The 26,039-nt window shown below is 37.1% G+C and overlaps 1 protein-coding gene and 1 pseudogene across 2 annotated transcripts in view; both read left to right on the top strand.

The window, feature by feature from the left end:
* The window catches only part of HEATR5A (HEAT repeat containing 5A), a 154,937-nt gene that overhangs the window by 38,980 nt on the left and 89,918 nt on the right, over positions 1-26,039 (top strand). For both annotated transcript variants that reach the window (XM_006889975.1, XM_006889976.1), the window contains 4 exons: positions 6,670-6,781; positions 10,650-10,802; positions 12,608-12,707; positions 22,772-22,881. In XM_006889975.1, coding sequence (XP_006890037.1) covers positions 6,670-6,781; positions 10,650-10,802; positions 12,608-12,707; positions 22,772-22,881 — 475 coding nt within the window. The remainder of the gene's footprint in view (positions 1-6,669; positions 6,782-10,649; positions 10,803-12,607; positions 12,708-22,771; positions 22,882-26,039) is intronic.
* Positions 555-3,395, top strand: LOC102846932 (annotated as a pseudogene).

Below are 26,039 nucleotides of genomic sequence, written 5' to 3'. Positions count from 1 at the left end.
TTGATTTTTTTAAATTGTGATTTTCAGCAAAGTTTATAGAAAAGTTGGATTTTCATTCATATGGTTTCACATTTTCTTCCCTACTCCCTCCCAGTTCACTTTAAAAAACAAAATTATTCACTGTTATGTAATTTCCTCCCTTTGCCCCTCCACCCTTCCTCTAGTTTACTTTGCTATGTACTTATTTCTTATTCTGGACTATTGTCATGCACAAATAATGCCTTTTAAACAGTTCTCTCTTTTTTTTCATTTTATTATTATTTTTTGTGCATGTACTGTCAAATCAGATCTGACTGGTACAGGAGGAGATTGTCCCTCCTTCTCCAGCAGAGCATCTGGTTTCGAACCATGCGCCTCTGGGATTGCAGTGCAGCTTCTTGCCACTAGGCCACCAGAGCTCCCCTTAAACAGTTCTTTATATTTTTACTTTTATCGAATTAAGAAGCCTAAAACCAGACAGGGAGGAAAACATTACACCACCATTCAGGCCATGCTGGCTCAACGCTGCCACCTCCCCCGCCCTTGCCTCCGGTGCACATTAAAGATCCAAAATCATGACTGACTCCAAGTACTTCACAATCAATAAAAAAGGAGAAATCTTTGAATTAAAGGCTGAGCTCAACAATGAAAAGAAAGCAAAAAGGAAGGAGGCTGTGAAGAAAGTGATTGCTGCCAAGACTGTGGGAAAGGATGTTAGCTCTCTCTTTCCAGATGTAGTGAACTGCATGCAGACTGACAACTTGGAACTAAAGAAACTAGTGTATCTCTACTTGATGAACTATGCCAAGAGTCAACCGGACATGGCCTTCATGGCTGTCAGCAGTTTTGTGAAGGACTGTGAAGATCCCTCCATTGATTTGGGCCTTGGCAGTCAGTACCATGGGTTGTATGTATCCGAGTGGACAAAATTACAGAATATCCCTGTGAACCTCTCCGCAAGTGCTTGAAGGACGAAGAACCCTATGATCTGAAAACGGCAGCAGTCTGTGTGGCAAAATTCCATGACATCAATGCCCAAATGGTAGAAGAGCAAGGATTCTTAGCTTCTCTGCGAGATCTCATAGCAGATTCAAATCCAGTGATGGTGGCTAATGCTTTAGCAGTGTTATCTTAAATCAGTGATTCTCACCCAAACAGCAATCTACTCAATCTGAACCCACAGAACATTAGTAAGCTACTCACAGCCCAAAATGGTTGCACTACATGGGGCCAGATTTTCATCCTCGACTGCCTATCTAATTACAACCCTAAAGATGACCGGGAGGCCCAGAGCATTTGTGAGCTGCTAACTCCCCGGCTATCCCATGCCAATTCAGCTGTGGTGCTCTCAGCGGTAAAAGTCCTAATGAAATTTCTGGAATTATTCCCCAAGGATTCTGACTCCTACAATATGCTACTGAAGAAGCTAGTCCCTCCACTTGTCACCTTGCTGTCTGGGGAGCCAGAGGTGCAGAACGTTGCCTTGAGGAACATCAACTTACTTGTCCAGAAAAGACCTGAAATTTTTAAGCAGGAAATCAAAGTCTTCGTTGTGAAATACAATGATCCCATCTATGTTAAACTAGAGAAGTTGGACATCATGATTCAGTTGGCATCCCAAGCCAACACTGCTCAGTTTTTGGCAGAACTGAAGGAATACGCCACAGAGGTGGATGCTGATATTGTTCACAAAGCTGTGCGAGCCATTGGGTGATGTGCCATCAAAGTGGAGCAATCTGCTGAACCCTGTGTGAGTACGTTACTTGATCTCATCCAGACAAAAGTAAATTATGTTGTCCAAGAGCCGATTGTTGTCATCAGGGACATCTTCCGAAAGTATCCCAATAAGTATGAATGTATCATTGCTACGCTGTGTGAGAACTTAGACTCGCTAGATGAACCAGATGCCCGAGCAGCTATGATTTGGATTGTGGGAGAATATGCTGAAAGAATTGACAATGCAGATGAGTTAGTTACTAGAGAGTTTCTTGGAAGGTATTCATGATGAAAGCACCCAGGTGCAACTCACTCTGCTTACTGCCATAGTGAAGCTGTTTCTTAAGAAGCCATCAGAAACACAGGAGCTGGTCCAGCAAGTCTTGAGTTTGGCAACCCAGGATTCTGATAACCCTGACCTTCAAGACCAGGGATATATTTATTGACGGCTTCTCTCAACGACCCTGTCACAGCCAAAGAAGTAGTCTTGTCTGAGAAGCTACTGATCTCTGACGAAATAGACCTTATTGAATCAACTTTGTTGGATGAACTCATCTGAAACATTGGTTCTTTGGCATCTGTGTACCATAAGCCTCCCAATGCTTTTGTAGAAGGAAGTCATGGAATCCATCGCAAACACTTGCCAATTCATCATGGAAGCACTGATGCAGGTGACAGTCCTGTTGGCACTGCCACTTCAGCCAGCCTGGAACCACCTCAAGCTAATCCCTCTCAAGGGGACCTTCTAGGAGACCTTTTAAACCTTGACTTTGGTCCCCCAGTCAATGTGCCACAGGTATCCTCCATGCAGATGGGAGCAGTGAATCTCTTGGGTGGAGGACTAGATAGCTTGGCAGGGGCATTGGAGGCAGTCCGGCAATTGGGCAGTCTTTCATCACATCATCAGTGTCTGCAACCTTTGCTCCTTCACCTACTCCTGCCATGGTTAGCCGTGGTCTGAATGACCTTTTTGAACTCTCCAGGAATAGGCCTGGCACCTGGAGGATATGTGGCACCTCAGGCTGTCTGGCTGCCTGCAGTAAAGGCTAAAGGCTTGGAAATTTCAGGAACATTCACACACCACCACAGGCACATTTATATGGAAATGAACTTCACCAACAAAGCTTTGCAGCACGTGACAGATTTTGCCATACAATTTAACAAGAATAGCTTTGGTGTCATCCTTAGTACTCCTCTGGCAATCCATACACCACTAATGTCAAACCAGAGCATTGATGTCTCCCTGCTATTCAACACCTTAGGCCCAGTCATGAAGATGGAACCTCTCAATAACCTGCAGGTGGCTGTGAAAAACAACATTGATATCTTCTATTTCAGCTGCCTGATCCCTCTCAATGTACTTTTTGTAGAAGATGGCAAAATGGAGTGCCAGGTCTTTTTGCAACATGGAAGGATATTCCCAATGAAAATCAACTGCAGTTTAAGATTAAGGATTGTCATTTAAATGCTGACACTGTTTCCAGCAAACTGCAAAACAACAATGTTTATACTATTGCCAAGGGGAATGTAGAAGGACAGGACATGCTCTACCAATCCCTGAAGCTTACTAATGGCATTTGGATTTTGGCTATATTATGTATCCAGCCAGGAAACCCTAATTATATGCTGTCACTGAAGTATAGGGCGCCAGAGTCCCTCAGTACATCTACCAGGTTTATGACAGCATTTTGAAGAACTAATGGACTAGTCCTGTGTCCTGCAGCCACCCTGTGAGTGGTGCAAGCCAAGAGCTCTTTAACTGGATGAAATTGTGTCGATGTAGAATCTGAACTAAACACACTGGGGCCACTCACCAAGGTAGTACTAATATTAGGGCACAACTTGCTGAATATTTGTAGCTTCCTGTGAACATTTGTAACCACTGCTTCAGTCACTTCCCACCTCTTGCCACCTGCTGCTGCTTTCTGTCCTCTCTCATGGGCTTCTCCATGCTGTGCCAACCACTGGCATTTTCTACACCCACCTTTGAGTGCAGCTTGATATTTTGTAATTGAGAGCTCATTTCAAAAGAAGAAAACATTAAAGCAAGGAAAAGTGTCACTAAAAAAAAAAAGGAAGAAGCCTAAAACCAATTTAAAAGTGAGGAATTTCCTTAGTGTCTAGATTGTAGCTTTAAATGCTATTCCCAACAAAAAAAAATTAAGACCCGTGGAGCAATGAACAGTTCAAAGTTTGTGTCAGGAAATGCATAATATAAGCCTGGGCTAGGCTAGAGAACAAGGAAGTCATCAGGTTCATTAAAGAGACACAGGAAGCAATTTAAGAAACTCCTACTAACTTCAGATGGAATGAAATTTGATATCATTAATTCTCATTAATTCAGACAGACAAGATTTATGTTGCCCAAATTGTGTTTGATTTTTTTTTAATTACTATCCACTTGTTCTGATCTAGATTGATTTATCTTCATTCTTTTTGAATACATTGATTATGTAGACTGCGGGTAGATCTTAGTAGTAAATTAGTTGATTATTTTTAACTACATTAGCCTTCCTCTTTAGAAATAACAAATCAAAGTTGAAATCTCCAAATATTTTCTGGGAAAATGTTATCATTTAAATTGTACCTACAGCATTATTAACAATTCTAATTTATCTATTAGTGTTAAATAGAACTTGCATTAGTTTAATACTATTTCTCTGGATAAATATTTATTGTTTTTAATATCCTTACTAGGAATAGTAAGTATTACTCAAAAGACATCTAATTAATTAATAACACTTTTTTACTTGTTGTTGTTATGTGCCATTGAGTCGCTTGCGACTCAAAGCGACCCAATGTACAAGAGCCCTAAACGCTGCTGTATCCTGTGCCAGCCTCAGCATCTCCAACACACTCATTCTCACCACCCCAATCACAGAATCGATCCATTTCGTCGATCATCTTCCTCTCCTGCGTTGTCCTTCCATTCTCCCAAACATGATGTCTCTCTCCAGTCCCTCCTTACAACATGCCCAAAGTATGTCAGACGAAGCTTCAGAATCCTTGACTCCAAGGAGCATTCTGGCTTCACCCTCTCCAGGACAAATCTGTTTGTTCTCCTAGCAGTCCATGGTATATTCAACACTTCTCCAGCACCACAGCTCAAAGGCATCAATTCTCTTTCTGTCATCGTTAGTCACCATCCAACTCTCCCATGCACAGCATGTAATTGTGAAGACTATAGCCCGGATGAGGCGCACCTTAGTCTCCAGCCTGACGTCGTTCCTTTTCAGTACTCTTGAGAGGTCCCTCACAGCTGACTTTCCCAATGCAATTCGTCTCTTGATTTCCTGGCTACTGGTACCAAGAGCGCTGTGGAGCCAAGCAAATGGAAACTGTTAACTGTACATAAAGGGAAATAAACCTGTAATAGAATATAATCCAAAAAGGCAAAGATAGAATTTCTCTGTTAAAGAAAAAGAAGAGGAAAGAAAAACTACAGTCTTAAGAACAGTGAATTTCGTTTTATTTTGTGATTAAACTAGTTAGCTGGCAGTTGTCAATGAAGTTAATGTAGACCTTTTTTTTAGTAAACCAACTAGGAAATAGCAAAGAAAACACTGCTTGGTTGTTCTTTGGTTATTTTTAAGACTTTTTTTTGTGGAATATAGGTAACAGATTGTCTTTCCATAATCTATTGTCTTCAAATATGAAATAACTGGTTTTTTCTCCCTGTTATCTTGTAACTGTACAAAGAACTCTGGTGTCATGGGAACTGCCACATCTGACCTCATAAATTTCACAAATGGTACCGTTCCCCATCAGCACCAAGAGCACACAAAATTTATTTCCACAGGGTCAGAGCCCCAGAGCTCCCAAATTTACTATTATCAATTCTGACACCAACGACCCGTCCCAGAATTTTCACTGCTCTGCTTCTGGGTCTGATGATCTGATGCAGTGGCCACATAGGATTCACAGAACCCTATTCATGTTTATGGAGTTTTTTGGGAGAAGTTAACAGATTACAGTTCACTCTGGCAACAGGATTCACATCCTTACTTATGGCAGTTAATCAAGCATTCTCGTAAAATCTTTGACCTCCAGCCTCATGGTTTTAAGTCAATGTTACAGAGCTTTTTTAGTCCTGTAGATTGTGATATCTTCCTCCTAGTCCTCAAGCGAATTTGTACAAAGGCCCTTGGCTCTTGCTCTGTGGCACAGTAGTACCAGATTGGCTTTGTCTCATGTTAGTCTTTGGTTCTCTAACGCTGCTGCTGCTGTCGTCTAGATCCTGGTCTGAGTGATGCAGGCATCTCTGGTCCTGAAGGATGAGTATTGTGTCCTCTAATTTGACTTTTTTGCTGACAGCAAGTTTCCATTTTGAGCTTAACCTGGTTGGATGGCAAAACTGGCCAGTCCACACATAAGTCATATTCCCACTCAGCCATGTGATGGAAATCTAAATTCTGGACTAAAAGTCATTATACCTAAACCACAACCTGCATGTGTCAAAAATTAAAAATTAGAACATTTGAGTGAATCCTACTTTATTATGAAACTTATTTAAATATGAGACTTTTACTACTTTTACCTGCAAAAGAATGCTGCCTTTGGAAGGATGATTTTCATAAACTTAAAATCTCTTAGATATGTAGAATTTTTTAAAAGGGAGATATATTTCCTGTAATGAACTATTTTGGTTATGTCTCTTAGAGGATAATTGCTTAAAACTAAAAATTAATGTAAACTCTGTTTAGCTGTGCTAATTTTGTTATAATTTTGTTACACATGCTCTATGAAGAATTAAAGGGTTGCTATGTACTACTTAGTACACCAAAATTTAATCTTGAATATTTTTAATTACTGTCTTATGCTGACATGAGTGACAGTCCTTCATAGTTTACACTTATATGTAAGAGTTAATATTGCAAGGCAATAGTCCTATCATTTCTTTTGCAACCTATCAACCAATATTCTATTTTAAAAAAACAAACAAACTGACAAAACACCTTATTGTTTTAATCACAGGCTATTATGACATTAGCAGAGGATTTGCTATGTTCTGCTATTCAAAACAGTCGCCTTTCAGCTCAGCGGACACAAGCTGGATGGCTGTTGATTGCTTCTCTAATGACCTTGGGTAAGCTTCCTGGATGTAACTCTAAATTGCTTTTTATTTCCTGAATGTAAGATAGCCTAGTAGGCTCTGTTGGTTTAGTGGTTAGGTTCCAGTACAACAGCTGCTCTATGGGAGAAAGATAAGTCTCCTCTTTTGCTATTTACTGCCTCTGAAAACCTGCTGACAGGTGGACTGTGATTTGGTTCCTACTTGATAGTACATAACAATAACAACAACTTAATATGTTGTTTTTGTTATGTGCTGTTGAGTCAAGTACCACCCATACCGACCTTATGAACAAGTAGTCTGAACCCTGTACTGTTCTGTGCCGTCCTCACTAGAGCCCATTGTGGCAGTCACTGTGGCAGTCCAACTGGTTGAAGGTCTTCCTCTCCTTTGCCGACCTTCCAAGCATCATGTTCCTCTCCAAGGAACAGACCCTCCTATCAAGATGCCTGAAGTATTTTAGGCAAAACTTACCATCTTTGCCTCCAAAGAGCAATCTGGCTGCACTTTCTCCAAGATGTATCTTTGTGTTCTTTTGGCAGTCCGTGGGATATTCAGTACCCTTTTCCAGAACCACAGCACAAAGGCATCAGTTTCTCTTCTGTCATCCTTATTCATTGTCCAGCTCTCAAGATGCATATCAAATGATCAGAAAGACTAGGACCTGAATCATATGCCATTTAGACCTCAGTCTGACATCATTGCTCTTCAATAATTTGGAGAGGTCCCTGACTATAGACTTTCATATTGCAATACGTCTCCCAATTTCCTGATTTCTGGTACTGAGAGTGTTGATTGTGGATCCAAGCAAGATGAAATTTAGTATGTAGTAGATTTGAAATATCCACCAAAGTGTTTTTCTTCTAGTAATTACCTTAAAGAAGACTATTGCTTTTATATGCCATCCAGTCAGAACCAATGCATAGCTGGCCCTCCTGCCTGTTTTTGGAGGCTATAAATCATACAAGAGTTGATTGCCCGTCTTTCTCCTATTGGCCTAGTGGCAATGAATTGCACTGTCAAGTAAAAACTATACAGTTCAAATCCACCAACTGTTCCTTGGGAGAAGAATGATCAGTCTCCTCCCGTATGATTTTTGCCAGAGGGTTAGCTGTGAGTCGGTTCTAAATCAATGGTACACAAGGCCACCAAGGCTCCCTATAAAGCCATTATTATTTCTATTTTTGTTATGTGCCATTGTGTCAAATGCCATAATGGTTACCCAGCGTGGACAGTGTTTGGTGGAGCTCCCAGATGGATTCAGATTTGGAAGCAGGAGTGGCATCCACTTCCTAAACCACATGCCTCTGGAAACTCTCTGAAAATAGAGAAATAATGATAGTTATATAGTACTGGGTTCAGGTCTTTTGTTCATAGGGTCACTATGAGTTGTGCTTAACTTGATGGCATTTAACAACACAATTGAGGTAAGTGTGACTCAGCAACCATATAAACAATAGCTCTGAACTTTGTCCTGCCCCAACATCAAAATTTCTAACACACTTGAGCCCATTTCTGCAATCACTGTGTCAGTCTACTTGGTTGAGAGTCTTCCTGTCCTTTGGCGTCCATCCACCTTTCCAAACATGATGTCTTTCTCCAAGGAATAGCCTTTCCTAGAAATATGCCCAGTGTGAGACATGAATCCTCGCCATCCTTACTTCCAAGGAGCAATTAGACTTCACCTTCTCCAAGACATGTCTGTTTGTTCTCTTGGCAGTCTGTGGGATATTCCACACTCTCCTCCAACATCACAACTCAAAGGCATCAATTTTTCTTCTCTCATCCGTATTCATTGTCCAGGTTTCAGATGCATAGCAAATATTTGAAAAGACCATGATCTGAATCAGGTGTACTTTAGTTCTCGGACTAGCATCACTGCTCCTCAATAATTTAGAGAGGTACCTGACTACAGACTTTCCCAGTGCAGTACATCTGCCTATTGCTGGTGCCAGGTGTATTTATTGTGGATCCAATTAAGATGAAGTCATTGACAATTTCAGTCTTTTCTCCATCTATCATCATGTCATCTATTTGTCCATTGCTTGATTGCTCAAAGTATTTTCAGATCTCCTGAATTTCTCTAAAACCCAGTTTATAATACATGAATAGGATAAGCCAGTTAGGCTATTTTTTGCCAGAAATAATTTACATTCATCCTAAAAAAAAAAAAATAACAATTTTTCACAGTATAAAAACAAGCAAGGGAATACGTCAAGCCCTCTAAAACCAATTCTATAATTCTTTTTATTTTAGTTCATTTTTTTTCTTTGTGTTTAAGGTGTCTCATATAGACTGCATATTGATGGGTTGTATTTTCTTATCTGCCACTCCTCTTTTCTCTTGTATGGTACATTGAATCCATTTACATTTCATGTAATTATTGATATGTATGATTTTGATTGTTTTCTCTTTATGTGAGGTTCTCCCCCAAGGCATTGCTGCTGCTACATCTATGGTTTAGAATGTGTATGCATGTGTTTCTGTTAGTCATAGTATTGTTCAGTGTGTGAATAAACTTAGTCTTCTTTATACTTAACTTTACAATTACTGTAAACTCATCTCTAATAACTTAATCACTGAAATAACATCTTATTACTTCTCTAGGAAAGAGATGCTAGCCTTCCCTATTAAGTTAGTGGGAAATCTTAAGAGTATAATAGTAAATAAGGAATTTTCCCTAACTCTTTGAATCTCAGATTTAACACATGATTTGGGGGCTGGATATCTAACTAAATTTTACTTACAGAATTTTCTCTATTCTGACAACCCATTATATGTGACTGTGTATACATTTGTGCATACACATAAATACAAAATTCTTACTGTCACTTATTTTTTAAAATTCTATTTTAGTGAAAAGTTTCTAAAAGGATTTCATTCATTCCTTCATTCGTGACACTTTCCTCTCTCCCCTAGATCCTCTTGTAAGGCTATTATTTGTCCTAGACATGGTTTCTAATAATGTTTTCCTTTCAGATTGTTCTTCCTTTCACCTATTCCAATGCAGTGTTCATAATCTATTCTTTACCTACAATTCTCCTCAGTTATTCTTAATTATCTTACTCCAATTTCCTTTTTTTAATTAAACTCTAGTTTGTTGCCCTTTTTTAAAAACGTACTTTTTCATCAAAGAAAATAGGAAATAAGGAGCATTAAATCAATCTTGGCTTTCTGCAGATATTAATATATGACTAATCAGCATATGTCAAAAAGTAACTTTTAGCATGTGGCTGAAAACAAGTCAGAGGAAAGATTAAATAATTGTTGTTTTTAATCTTCTTAATATTTTCTTTTTAACTTTAAATAAAACCCATGAGTTAAGAAGAAGAAAGAGAGAAAAGCTTTAAATTGCGCTTTCATTTTGCTAGTTAGCTCTTACATCTTATTATTTAGGTAAGGCAGAATTTTAAATAATTGTTGCATAATACTAGATATCATATAAAATAATTGTCATTAGTCAGGTACTGTTCCAAATATAAACCAATAAAAGCCCCAGAAACTGTCCCCTGAGGAAGTACTGTTGTTATCCCCATTTATAGCTAAAGAGATTAAGGCACAAAAAGATTAAGTAATTTACCCAAGGGCCCATTGCTATTAAGTGGCAGATGTAGGGTGTTAACTCCTTCTAAAACCCAGTGAACACTGTGGTTGTTTCTGTACTTTAAAAGAGAAACATATGGAGTCAGCCAAATTGGGAAATGAAAAGTAGAAGCAATTTAAAATAATCCCAGAATTTTAGATTTTTTTTAATTGCAAAGTAAGAAAAAGTATTGCAAAAATAGATGAGGTTACATTTACTTTTTAAAAGATTAGTACTTATTTGCAGATGGAGTTTCAACGAATAACATTCTTTTACAAGTGACAAGTCAATATATTACAGGTTCTGCAGTTGTCAGTCATCACCTGGCTCGAGTTCTGCTGTTGTGGAAGTGTGTCTTTCCAGTATCTCCCAAAGATCTAGAAACAGAAAAGAGCAGAGGAGATTCATTTACTTGGCAGATAACTTTGGAAGGACGAGCTGGTGCCCTCTGTGGTAGGTTGATTTAGTTTATTTTCCTACTTTTCTTTCCCTGTCTCCTTTCCCACTCTTTGGCTTTACATTGTAAAGTCAAAAAGCTTTTGGCTTATGTGTTTCATTTACTGAAAAGGGGAAAACTCTGCCTCTAGTGATATTTGTAACTGAACATAATTACAGGAATACTTCATTTTATTGCATTGTTTTATTGAACTTTGCAGATACTGCATTTATTACACATTAAAGATTTATATTAACCGAGCATTGAACAAGTCTGTTGGTACCATTTTTCCAACAGCATATGCATGTTTAATGTTTCTGAATTACATTTGGGAAATTGTCACAATATTTCAAACTTTTTAATAATGTTATTACACACATAAGACATTATAGTATAAATACACGTAAACATAATTTTTATATGTACTAGTGCATCCAAAAATTAATATTAATCACTTTATTGCAGTGTTTGCTTCTTGCAGTGGCTTGAAATCAAATGTGCAATATCTCTGAAGTGTACTTCTAGTTGGTGGTGATACAGTGAAGATTTCAACTTCTAATCCTTAGAATAATATATTTTTTATCAGATACTTTCCTAAGTGTTAAGTATACTTTATCTTAAGGAGACATTTTTCAGACGAATACTGCATAGCGCCACTGTTGTAGAATGGGACTGACATCAGGGTTGGAGTAATACTGAGAAAAATTGGATAAATTATGTATATTACATTGAAACAGATGAGGGAAGAGAACAGTTTAAACACGTTGCCGCACACTTTTAAGTTGATGACCGTGCTTAGAAACACATTTTGCCGTCATTTGTGGCAAAGTGATATATGATTGAGTATTATGGTTATGACAAGAGTCCAGAATGAAGGTTGCATAGTGCAGTGTACTCGGGGTGGGGGGGTTGTGTTCTGGGGGATTGTATACCAATGAAGGAATTTTTCTTTTACTTTTCAAAAAAAGAGCAAACTAGGGGGTAGGGTGGACAGGGAGAAAATGTAACAGTGAATGAATGGAAATCCAAAATCTCTGTAAATGTTCATTAAAATTAATAAAATAAAATTTTAAAAGAGGAGGCATTTTCTTATCAAGCACAGTGGTTTTGATAAATTTAGCATTGATTAGTTATTGTTTTTACTTAGTTCGTTTTAAAGTTTTATCTTTTACATTTGGCCATTAAAATAATATTGTCATACTAAAACTTGAAATAAAGCATAGTTGGAATAGCTACAAGAACTAGAAGCATGGAATTTGGTTCATTTATTAAGATTTATAGTAGTTTTAAAATAAAAATAAAATTAAAAAACAAAAATATTTATAGTAGTTTTAATACTATTAATAAAGGGAAACTATTTAGAAAATGATCTTGAAATGCAGTCTAAAAGGTGTTTTTAATATATAAAGTCTTTTGGAAATGTCTGTGGCTTAAATAATGTGTTAAATCTTTAAAAATCTAACATGTTCATATGAAAATCTAAATGACTGCATAGATTTAGAACTGGCAAGCTTTTGATAATCTCATACAAACTGATCGAGGATATCAGCTCTTCTACTACTGAGCTGAAAGACCAACTGAAATAATAGGAAAACAACATTTTGTTTACTTTTTTATTAGAGGTTATTTTGGGTTTTTTTTAGTAATCATAGAGATTTGTTGTTAGTACTGTTAGAGGTAGAAGACAATTCTTTTATTTTGATGATTCAATATTTTTGGTTTTAATACATTTCTTTAGTGAAATGTGAATAATATATCATAATTAAATTTTATTTTCATACTTGACTACATTATGCTAAGTTAAAGTCTGTTCTCTGTTTAGCTATCAAGAGCTTTATTTCCAGCTGTGGTGATCTCCTTACTGAGGAAGTGATTCAACGTATTCTTCCGCCACTTCCATGTGCTGTGGATTTGTTAACACAGTAAGAATCAGTTATTTGCTTTCCAAACACCCTGTAATTGTGTAGTATCTTTTATAAGACTACATTTCTTTGGTTGGTGTAAGTTTCTTTTTGGCAATGGAAAACAGTCATTCAGTTATATGTTGTTTAGGTTAAGATTTTGAAAGAATGATAACTTTAAAAGGAAAGGAAGCTGTCTTGATGGACTTTTGGGTTATTTGCTGTTTTCTCTATTAAAGTCAATGCTAAAATGAGCATTCCTAGCCATATCTCCTTCCATATAGTCAAAGAAATAACCAAGAAATCTAATGTTAAACTTGTTAATCTTTTACACTTGATCTTACCAAAAGGCCAAGAAGCAATGAACTTGCTGCTCTTTTTAGGTATATATTTTACTGGTTTGAACTGCTTTTCTGTTTGTGTAAGAAACAAGTGCTTGTTAACAGTTTACAGGGGTTTTTTTGTATATGTTTTAGAAGTTTAAGTTATACAAATATTGTGAGAAAACTCAGTGTACATTGTAAGGATTTGTTACTTCCAGATAAAAATGTGTAGCTTAGGGTATTTTTTCCCCAAAATTATTTTATGACATTTTATATATAAATAAAATACATTAGCTATAATGACTTATAAACACCTGTGAAGCCAAGACAACCAGAACAAAAGCCAACTACCTTTCCAATAAAGGGATGTAAAGTTGTACTTTAGATTTTGAAGACCATAGTGTCTTTGGTACTGCTACCCAGCTCTTTCTCTGTAGCTCAGAAACTGTCATAGATTGATAATATGTAAAGGAATGAGTGCAATTATGTTCCAGTAACACTTTATATCTAGAAACAAGCAGTGGACCTGATAGAGCAGACCCCTAAGAATATTAAAAATAATATCTTATTATCTGTTCTTTGTGCTCCTCTCCAATACCATTCTTGTTGCCTTCTGTTAAGGGTATAATCTCTATTCTTAATTTTATGGTTGTTACCACCTTACATTTTAAATAAACTTTGTCACATATATATATATATCTCCCTAAATAATACATCATTTTGTTTGTTTCATATCATATTGTGTTGTATTGTATCACATTGTTAGTTTCTGGAATTTTATGCCACCCTCCCCCAATTTACTGTTATGTGTCTTGTGCTTCATTCATGTGTAAATTTATTAAATTTAGTTGCTGTATAATTATGTGAATTGTGTGTCTCTGTTACATTTTAACAATTGACAGACTTCTGGGTTATTTGCTGTTTCCTCTATTAAAACCAATGCTAGTTTTCCTAGCCTTATCTCCTGAGATAGATAGATAGATAGATAGATATTAGAGTACTTCTGTGATACGTACCTACAAGTGAAATTATTAGGTCTAAAGCTAATTTTATCTTCAACTTGACAAGGTAACATCAAATTATTTTCCAGAGTTCTTGCATATTTCTACTAGTACTAAATGTTATTACCCTTTGATTCACATCTACTCTAGCATTTATTCAGACATTCATTTTAGCTCATGTAATGGTATTCCATTGTGGTTTTTCATTCATATTTCTCATTTCTTATGACCTAATCTCCAAATTTTTGTGGAACAGTATGATGTTAGTTTAAGGACTATGGTATGCTTATTCAGGCCATGTTCTTTTCACTCACTTGTTGTGCTGCTGAGAGCTGGACAGTGAATATAGATGACAGGAAAAGTGAAACCTTTGAACTATGGTTTTGGAGAAAAGTGCTAAATATCCCATGGACTGCCAAAACAACAAACAGCTATATTTTAGAGAAGGGGCATCCAGATTGTTCTTTGGAAATAAAGATGGATCAAATTTTGTCTCACTTTGGACATGTTGCTAGGAGAGGCTATTTAGTGGAGAGGGACATCATGCTTGGGAAGGTGGGGGGGGGGAAGAGAAGAAGACCATCAACCAGATGGATTGATAGTGACTGGAGCAATGGACTCGATTTTGTCAGAGATTCTGAGGACAGCAAAGAATGGGGCAGAGGGTTCAGATCTGCTGTTTACAGAATTGTCATGAGTCAGTCATGCACAACTTGATAGTACAACACAATAGTTTAAGTTTTGTTTTATATATTTATTGTTCTTAATGTTTTACCTTCTATAAACTAAAGCCTATTTATAGTATGTTTATTATTATTTTTTCTTTTTATTTGAGTCATAAATATTCTTAAATATTATGAATACCAATCTTTTCACAGTTATTCAAATATTTTTACTTGATTAAACCAAATGAAACATCAAACCAACTGCCTTCAAAGCAGCTTTGCAATCTTCTGTCAGGTTTCTGTGTCTGTAAATCTTAATAGGAGGAGACTGGAAAAAGCTCTTAATTTAAATGGCATTTTTTTAAGCTCAAGGAACTGAAGAACAAGTTCAGACCTCAAGTTACTATAATCAAGGATACTTTAGGCAGACTATTAAATGACCCAGGAAGTATTAAAAGAAAATGGAAAGAATATACTGAGTCACTGGATCAAAAAGAATTGGCAGACACAGAAGAATTTCATGAAACAACATATGAGCAAGAGCCTATGGTGATGATGGAAATAGTTCAGGCTGCTTTAAAGGAAATAGCAAAAAATAAGGCCCCAGGAATAGATGGTATACCAATTGACATATTTCAGCTAATGGATGCTGCCCTGGACGTGCTCACCAAGTTGTGCCAAGAAATATGGAGAACAACCACTTGGCCAACTGACTGGAAGAGATTTATATTTGTTCTCATCCCAAAGAAGGGTGACCCAATAGAGTGTGCAAACTATAGAACAATCTCATTGATTTTACATGCAAGCGAGATTTTACTGAAGACTATCCAAAAACGACTGGAACAGCACATCAGCAGAGAACTGCCAGAAGTCCAGGCTGGGTTTAGAAGGGGTCGTAGTACTAGGGATATTGTAGTTAATGTTAGATGGGTCTTAGCTAAAAGCAGGGAATACCAGAGGAATGTATATCTGTGTTTCATTGACCATGCAAAGGCTTTAGACTGTGTGGATCGTAACAGACTGTGGCTGACTCTGAGAAGAATGGGAATCCAGAAAACTTGATTGTGCTAATGCGAAATCTATACCTGGACCAAGAGGCAGTCATCAGAACAGAGCAAGGAAACACCGCATGGTTCAAAATTGGGAAGGGTGTAAGCTAGGGATGTGTCCTGTCTCCCTACCTTTTCAACCTGTATGCAGAACAGATTATCTGGGAGGCTGGGCTCTATGATGAAAAAGGTGGAGTAAAGATTGGTGGAAGATCTATCAACAATCTGCATTAGGCAGATGACACAACCCTGTTTGCTGAAACTGAGGAGGACCTGAAGTGCCTGCTGCAGAGGGTCAAGGAGTGCAGCCTCCAATATGGATTGAAACTCAATGTCAAGAAGACAAAGATTCTCACCACTGGACCAATTGGCAGCATCAGGATGGATAGTGAAGAGATTGAGATTGTTCACAGCTTTAATTTGCTTGGCTTCACAAGTCAACACTCTTGGCACCAGTAGCCAGGAAATTAAAAGGCACATTGCCATGGGAAAGTCTTCTGTTAGGGACCTCTCCAAAGTACTGAAGAGCAATTGTGTCTCTCTCGAGACTAAGGTGTGTCTGATACAGGCCATGGTCTTTGCTATCACTTGTTATTCATCAGAGAATTGGACAGTGACTAAGGAGAATAGAAAGAGAATTGATGCCTTTGAGCTGTGGTGCTGGAGAAGAGTATTGAGAATACCATCGACTGCTAGGAATACAAACAGATTCATTCTGGAAAGGGTTAAACTGGGCAGCTCCTTGGAGGCAAGGATTCTGATGTTCCATCTGACATACTTTGGACATGTTGTAAGGAGGGACCAGTCCTTGGAGAGGGACATCATGCTTGGAAGGGTGAAGGGACAGTGCAGGAGGGGAAGGCCCTCTATGAGGTGGATTGATTCAGTGACTGGGATAATCGGGATGGGAGTGTCAGAGACAGTGCGATTGGCACAGGACAGAGCAGAGTTTAGGGCTGTTGTACATAGGGTCGCACGTAACAACAACAATTGTCAAGGAGCAGCCTGCTTTCAGTCTCTCCTGGATAAATCTGTTTGTTCTCCTGGCAGTCAATGGTATATTCAATACTCTTCTCCAGCACGACAACTCAAGGGCATCAATTCTCCTTTATCAATATAGAGCAGGGTTGAGAACTGTTGTACATAAGGTCGTTATGAATCGCAGGCAACTTGACGGCACATAACAACAAACAAAAAGATTGTTGACATTAACAACAAATAAGGAATGGAATTTATAGTTTAAAATAACATTTATTATTTAAAACAACAAAAATTTTGGCCAAGTTAGGAACAGGTTACTTTCTCAGCCTCATAAAAATCATCTACAAAAAAGCCTGTAGCAAACATCATTATTAGTGATATATGATTAATAGTTCCTCTGTCCAACTACTTCTTTTCAATTATATTCTGTGCCGGCACAGAGTAGTGTCAATTCACTAGAAAAAGTAAAACTGTTTTGTTTTGATGGTGGTTTTTTTTAAAGTATTGTATAATAGAAATTATTATCCAGCTTAAAAAGAAAAACAAAATTGGGTCACTACTTAACTCCAAACAGCAACAAAAAATTCTTTTAGATGTACTAAAGTCTTAAATGTAAAAGGTTTAATGATTTTAGAGAACATAAGAAAATCTCCTTGTATTACTGCTCTATCTTGATCCAACATTATTGTCTCTCACACACCTATGCGCATTACCCTAGTCACTGAGTCAATCTATCTCATTGAGGGTCTTCCTCTCTTGCGTTGTTCCTCCACCCTCCCAAGTATGGGACTAGTCCCTCCTTGCAACATGCCCAAAGTATGTCAGACAGAGCTTCAGAATATGTTCTTCCAAGGAGCATTCTGGCTTCACCCTCTCCAGGACAAATCTGTTTGTTCTCCTGGCAGTCAGTGGAATATTCAATACTTGTCTCTAGCACCACAACTCAAGGGCATCAATTCTCCTTCTATCATCCTTAGTCATTGTCCAGCTTTCTGATGCCCATCAAGTAATTGCAAAGACCATGCATGGCCTGGGTCAGGCACACCTTAGTCTCCAGACTGACATCGTTTTTCTTCAGCACTCTGGAGAGGTCCTTGAGAGCAGATTTACCCAGTGCAATATGTCTTTTGATTTTCTGGCTGCTGGTACCACGAGAGTTGATTGTGGAGCCAATCAAAAACGGAAGCTATTAACAATCTCAATCTCTTTACTGTCTATCATGATGTTGCCAGTTGGCCCAGTGGTGAGAATCTGTTTTCTTGATACTGAGCTTCAATCCATATTGAAGGCTGCAGTCCTTGACCTTCTGCAGCAAGTGCTTCAGGTCTTCCTCAGTTTCAGAAAGCAAGGTAATGTCATCTGCATAATGGAGATTGTTAATAACTCTTCTTCTAATCCTGATGCCACATTCCTCCTCTGAAAGCCCAGGTTCCTGGATAATCTGTTTCACATATAGATTAAAAAGTTATGGAGATACCCATCTCAGGGTACACTTTTCTGGATTTTAAATCATGCAGTGTTTCCTTCCTCTGTTCTGACGACTCCCTCCTAGTTCAAGTATAGGTTTCGCATACGCACAATCAAGTGTTTGGGATTCTCTTTCTCAGAGTTAGCCACAGTTTGTTTTGATCCACACACTCAAATGCCTTTGCAAACATAGTCAGTGAAGCACAGTTAGACATACCTCTGGTGCTCTCTGCTTTCAGCCAAAATCCATCTGACATTAGCTATAATATCCCTAGTACCATGACCTCTTCTAAACCCAGCCTGCACATCTGGCAGTTCTTTGTTGATGTGCTATTCCCGTCACTTTTAGATAATTTTCAGCAGGTTCTTCCTTACATGTGATAGTAATGATATTGTTTGATAATTTCCACACTCTCATGGGTCACCTTTCTTTGGAATGGAAATAAATATGGATCTCTTCCAGTCAGTTGGCCAGGTGGTTGTCCTCCAGATTTCTTGGCACAACTTTATGAGCACATTCAGGGCAGTGTCTGTTGAAATATGTCAATTGGTATACTGTCTATTCCTGGGCCTTGTTTTTAACCAGTGTCTTCAGAGCAGCCTGAATTTCTTCCTTCTTACCACAGGCTCTTGTTCATACGTTGTTTCATGAAATTTTTCTGTGTCGGCCAATTCTTTTTATTTCAGTGACTCTTCGTACTCTTTCTATCTTCTTTTAATGCTGTCTCACTGAATTTGTTTTACTTCTCATTGAAAAAAGCCAAACCAAAAATTCATTGCCATTGAGTCAGAAACCACGCTTAGCTGACTCTCTAGCAGGTTTTCAAATGCTGTAAATAGCACAGGAGGAGATTACCCATTTTCCTCCCTTGAAGAAGCTGGTGGATTGAAACTGCCTGTCTTTGAGTTTGTAGTACAACTCCCTGTTCACAGTTTTCTTCTAAGTCTTAGTTGGTGAATCACAAAACTATTATAAATATTAATAAGGAAATATATATTATTTCCTTCATTTTAGAGTTTTTATAAATGTTTCATTGAGTTGTTTAGAAGTGTTGATTTCTAAATGTATGGAATTTTTTTGTTTATGGGGTTTTTGCTTATCATAACTTAATGATCTTGTAGTTAATGAATGATATATGGTGCTTATCCTTTTAATTAGTTGAGAATTACTCTATGACCAATGTTGGTTCCTCCCCAACTTCTACCAGTTTTCTTCCTGTTTCACTAATAGAGTAATGTGATAAATTATTTCACACCAATGGTGACTATTAGTGTCTCCTTATAGTTTTATTAATTTTTGTTTTTTCATATATTGAGATCACTAAATACATGGTTGATATGTACCATCAAGTCAGAACTGACCCATAGCTGACCCTCACTGGGTTTTTAGAGGCAGTAAATTATATGTGAGAAACTTGCCCATCTTTATCCCATGGAGTATCTGGAGGATCCAAACTGTATGCCTTTGGGTTGGCAGCATAAATCCTTACCAGTCAGCTACCAGAGCTTTGTAGGTACATAGGAGTGTAGTTATTTCTTCCTTATGGTTTAAATTATCTAGTAACTCTTTAGCCTTAATAGTACATTTTTATTTATATCTAATCTTTATGATTAGCAATGTTTGGTATATCTTTTACCATATTACTTTGGTTTTGGTACATATTTTATAAATAAATAATGTTGAATTTTTAAAAAATTTGACACTGTCTTTTAACTAGCTATTTTCCTACCTTTTCCCCCCCTCACTCCTACTTGGTACATAATTTGTTGGGTGAGGAAGACCATGAAACTAGGTGGATTCCTCACAATAGTTAAGAAAACAGGCTATCGTCACTTCAGTTATTGCCTCTTCTCCACTCTCAAAACTTGCCTCCGGAGTTTTGATTAGACAATTTTTAAACCTTTTATTTGTCTTTCATGTCTTTTTAAATCACTATTTCGTTTTTCAATCTCCTTGTCTTCCTCCTGCACTGTGGATCAAAACAAACTATGGTTAAGTCTGAGAAGAATAGAATCCCAGAACACTTGATTGTGCTTGGACTAGGAGGCAGTTGTCAGAACAGATCAAGGAAACATTGCATGGTTTAAAATCTGGAAGGATGGACCCAGAGATGTATCCTATCTCCATACTTTTCATTCTATATGCAGAACAGATCATCCAGGAGGCTGGACTCTCAGAGGAGGAATATGGCATCAGGATTGGAGGAAGACTCATCAACAACCTGCAATATTCAGATGACTCAGCCTTGCTTGCTGAAACTTAAGAGGACCTGAAGTGCTTGCTGCAGAAGGTCAAGGGCTGCAGCCTTCAATATGAATTGAAACTCAACATCAAGAAAATTAAGATTCATTGGGCCAGTTGGCAGCATCATGATAGTCAGTGCTATCCATCAGAAAGCTGGACTAAGGATGATAGAAGAATTGATGCCGTTGAGTTGTGTAGCTAGAGAAGAGCATTGAATATACCATGGACTTCTAGGAGAGCAAACAGATTCATCCTGGATGAGGATGAAACCAGGCTGCTTCTTGGAGGCAAGGTTATGAAGTTCTGTCTGACATACTTTGGGCATGTTGCAAGTAGGGACCAGTCCTTGCAGAGGGATATCATGCTTGGGAGAGTGGAGAAACAACATAGGAGAGGAAGACCCTGAATGAAATGGATTGATACAGCGATTGGGTTAATGAGGATAGATAGATGTGTCAGAGACAATATTGTTGGCTCAGGATAGAGCAGGGTTCAGATCTGTTGTACATTGGATCGCTGTGAGTCACAAGTGACTCAACGGCATATAGCAACATTTCATGTTCTCAATCTCCTTATCTCCTGACTACATTCTGGGTAATTTCTTTAGCTCTGTCTTCAGAGTACAGTAAATCACATCCAGCTGAATGTAATAAAATATGCGTTTCTCTATGCCAGGCCTTGGGATCCTGTAGGTGGCCCAATGTTGTTGGCCCTATCTATCTTCAGCTCATTGTTTATTTTTATTTGCTTTAATTGAGTTAACGGGTGATTGGCTTTGAGAAAGCCCAGGTCTGCAAAGTTTTGTAGTACATGGTATCTTTTTACAGCATCTAACAGGAAAGACTTTCAGAGTCTCTAATCTGCCTACTTAATGACAATTGACGCCTCCAATAATGCATTTATTCCCTCCCTCCCTTCTCCCTACAGTGCCTAATTCTCTTTTCGTCTTAAATTCATTTTTCCTGTTTATGTACTTTTTCTTTTTAAAGTACACATCCCTTTGAGCTGAATTTTATTGTATTTAAACCAAATGAATGGTGCAGAGTTTTATGATATCATTTTTCATTTCTTATGTACGAATATGATTGGAATAATTATTTTATATTAGCTATAGTTTTGTGATCTGATTTTAAAGAAACACAAAAATGCAGATTTATTCTTAAATTACATCTCTGAAAATTCTACCCACATTTTATAAATGTTTTCTATATAAGAGATTAAAAGGGTTTTTTAAAAAAAATATTATGACTTTTGTTGTATTCTGTTGAGTAAGAACCAATTCAAAGCTGAACTTCCCGTGGATTTTCAGAGGCAGAGAAAGCACAGGGATGATTGTCGATCTTCTTCCTGTGGAGAAGCATGCCTCTGGTTGGCAGCACAGCTCCTTACCAGTAGGCCACCGGTGGATATCGTTTGTGGAAACTGAAAAGGGCAAGCAACTGTCTTCTAGAATATACAAATGAATAAACATCAGATTTTGTTGAAGAAGCTAAAATATATGAAATTAGAGCAGTTTCCTCCAATTTCTATATTATTCAAAGGAGATGGAAACCATAGCCTAGTTTATAATATAGTTGCTTGCAAAGAATAGGCTTTCAGTAAATATTTACTGAATGAATCAGTAAATTAGTGAAGTTAGTTGTTGTTGTGTACCGTTGAGTTAGAACCAACCCATAGCTGACCCTCTCGCATGGAAGGAGATTGCCCATCCTTCCATGGAGCAGCTGATGGCCTCGAACCATGTACCTTCAGGATTGCAGTGCAGCTTCTTACTACTAGGCCACCAACGCTTCCTGTCAGATATGTATATGAAGATAAAGGCAAGACGAAAGAAAGAAAAAAGAGAACAGTTTTGTAGAACTTTTGAGAAAACATTGATGAAGTTGAGACTATATTTATTTAATAAAAAAATTGTGATTTTTTTTTTATTTTGATAGTTTATCTTGTTTGCTGGTAACATTCCAGTTATAGCTTCCAATAGTATTTTAATTTTTTCCCTCTAGATATTCAGGTTTATCTGTTTTGGCTTGTTTGTTTGATTACTTTTCTGTACGCTGTAGATTTTGGTTTTATGAATGCTGAATTGTAAATTTTCATTTTCAATCTAAATAATGTTCTTATGATCTAGGAAATCAAATATGGTTGTAGTTTTTATTTAATGAAACATTATAAAAGAGTTAGGTGGACTTTTGTGTGTGGCACTTGTAATCTAAAGTCAACCCACACCTTATTTTTTAATAAAGTAACATTAATATGATATGTGTAGCTAGTATAAGTTTATATTCAACCTGTTCAATATTTACATATTGTTGCATAAATTATCATTTATGATTTATGTTTTCCTTTATTTTAAGGCTTACTTCAATATTAAAAACATATGGAAGTCCTTTGAAAACACCATCAGTAGTTTATAGACAAAGACTTTATGATCTGTTGATTTTGTTACCTCCTGAAACCTATAAAGGTATGTGCTTTAAATGAAATATTTTACTATTCGTGGCCAATGCAGTACCTGGAAAACAGTTATTACTCAGTAAATACTTACCAAATTAATAAATTATGTAGCAGTTATTTACAGGTTATTTCCACTGTTACTATACAGCAATGCTGTATCCAGAATATTTAGAGAACTTTGCTCAATTTTAGTTTATTTGTTAAATATTTTATAGTAAATAAAACATACACTTTCTACAATGTGAGGTAGAATGACTCCTGAAGGCTGACTATGATTGTACTCCAGGAGTTCTTTTTGGTTTTTTTAACAAAATATATAATGTAAATCTTTTAAAATATAGTTTAAATACAGAAATGGAAAGTTGGAATTTGGTTATTCTTAGTTTCCCTCTACAGTGATATTTATCATTTTTATTCTTAATTTTACCCAGATAAAAGGTTAGTATTGAACTTAAAAGAATAATTGATTTGTACACAATTTATAATATAGTTTTAACCTTAATAGCTTAAAGATAACCAGGTTCTGGAGCACGGTAGTTAATGAAACAAAAATTTCCATTCTTTAGAATTTATCCTAAAATCTGATTTCAGATTTAAATTATGATTTTAAGAAAGTATATTGTTCCTTGAAGGCAAGGATTCTGATGTACTTTGGACATATTGCAAGGCGGGGCCACTCCTTGGAGAGGGATGTCATGCTTGGAAGGGTAGAGGGACAGTGCAGGAGAGGAAGACCCTTGGTGAGATGGATTGATTCAGTGACTGGGATAATGGAGTTAGATGTGTCAGAGACAATAAGATTGGCACAGGATAGAGCAAGGTTTAGGGCTATTGTACATAGGATCGCTATGAGTCACAGGTGACTCAACCTACTTAACAACACTTGCTTCTAAAAAAAACCCCCTCAAACCAAACCTTCTTCCACCAAGTCAGTTCTAACTTACAGCAAATCTGTTAAGTTTTCAAGGCTGTAAATCTTTTCTTAGAAAACATGGCTTATTTTTCTCCTACGAAGCAGTTTTAGCAGCACAACATGTAACACACTTCGCCACCAGGTTTTGTTCATCTTGTTATGTGCCATTAAGTTGGAACCAACTCACAGCTTTTCCAAAGGAGTAACTCATACAGTAGATTACCTATCTTTCTCCTAGGCAGTAGCTTATGGATTCAAACCATGTATGTGAGCAGCACAACTTCTTAACCGCTAACCCATGCCACCAGAGCACCTTTATATTATTTCACTCACTCACCGCCAGCTAATCACTTCAGACTTGCACAGCTCCCATCAGGTTTCTGGGGTTGTAAATTTTAAAGATTCTCCTGCAGAGACACTGGTGTATCCAAATGCCCAGAGGCTTTGGGTCTGGTTAGTTAACACACTGTCTATTGTACCTATTATAGCACAGTGTGCACTACACTACCAGAGCTCCTTACACTACTCCTGTTGTTGCTGTTATGTGCCATCGAGTCACCAGTGACTCATGGTGACCCTATGTACAACAGCCCTAAACCCTGCTCTATCCTATTCCAATCTCACAGTCTCCAACACATCTACCCCCATTACTCAGTCACTGAATCAATCCATCTTATCAAGGGTCCTAGTACTGAACAATGAATTCTAAATACTAGTTTTAAGAGGTTAAAGATCTTTATATGGAACTTTTAATTTTTTTGTTTTAATTATTTTCAGCAAACCATATTAAGTTAAATATTACCTCAAATGTATTTCTTATGAAAATGCTACATTTGCTTATTTGATATAGAAATAATTACAATATAATATAACTATGCATGTTCAAAATAGTAATTTGTGACTTTTATCCTAGTCTGTTACTGTTGTCGTTTTATATCTTCAACTTGATTCTCACTCATATATCTCAGAGTATCATAAAACAAAATACTGCATTGTCCTGTGCCATCCTCACAATCATTGCTGAGTTCGAACTCATTGCAACCACCATATCATTCCATCTTGTTGAAGGTTGTTGTTGTTTTTCAGTGACATTCTACCATGCATTTGAAATAAGTCTCACCATACTTGATGGAGCATTCCGACAGCACTTTTTCCAAAACAGATTTGTTTGTTCTTTTGGTAGGCAGTGGTATGTTAGATAATTCTTACAGTTCAGAGGATCACTTCCTCTTATGTCTTCCTTATTCATTAGCTAGTTTTCACACACGTGAGACAATTGAAAATACCATGATATGGGTTAAACGTACTTTGGTCCTCAAAATTATATTAATAAGACTTGCAGTCCTAATGCTGCATATATCTTCAGATAGTTTAGTTTCTTGATTATTTGCTTAGACTAAAGATTGTGGTAAAAGGGTACAACATTTATATACATATTTCCTGACTTTAAACCACACTGTAACACCTTGTTCTTTTCAAATGACTGTTTCTTGGCTTTTGTGCAGGTTCCACATAAGCCAAATTAAGTGTTCTGGAATTGTCATTCTCTACAATGTTACCCATAATTTATGATGAGCCACAGAGTCCAGTGCTTTTTCAGAGTAAATATACCAAGATCCTACTGACATAAACAATGATATCGGTCATTTCATGCCCTCTTCTGAATCAGCTTTAATTTCTAGCAATTCCTTGCCAGTGTACTGCTGCAACTGGTTTTTAATAATCTTCAGCATAAATTTTTATGGCTTGTGATATTAATGATATTATTCAATAATTTTTGCATTCTATTGGATCCTTTTTAGGAATAGGCATGTATAATAATTTTCTGCAATTAAGTGGGCCAGGTACTTGTCATCCAAATTTTTTTGTATACTAAGCACTTTCTGTCTATGTTTCTGTTTGTTCAAACATCTCAATTGATAATCATTAATTCTGAGCTTTGTTTTTGCTAATGACTTCAATACATCTTGAACTTTTTTCTTGAGTACCATTAAGTTGGAATTGTGTGCTATGTTCTAAAATGCTTGAATGTTAACCATTTCTTTTTTGGTACAGTGGCTCAGTGTATTCCTTTCATTTGCTTTTAATGCTTCCTCCATAATTCCTCCATGCTTCACCTGTAGAATCCTGCAATATTGTAACCTTTTCTTCAGTTCTTTCAGCTTCAGAATTACTGAATTGTTCTTCCTCTTTGTGGTGTTTTGGGTTTTGAGGGCTTCCCCCTTCCTCCACATTTTATTATAATATTTTACTTT

The sequence above is a fragment of the Elephantulus edwardii genome, unplaced genomic scaffold (genome assembly GCF_000299155.1).
Source record: "Elephantulus edwardii isolate Elephantulus edwardi_28Jun2011 unplaced genomic scaffold, EleEdw1.0 scaffold00084, whole genome shotgun sequence".
NCBI classification, from domain to species: Eukaryota; Metazoa; Chordata; class Mammalia; order Macroscelidea; family Macroscelididae; genus Elephantulus; species Elephantulus edwardii.
This window is presented reverse-complemented; position numbering and strand designations above follow the sequence as displayed.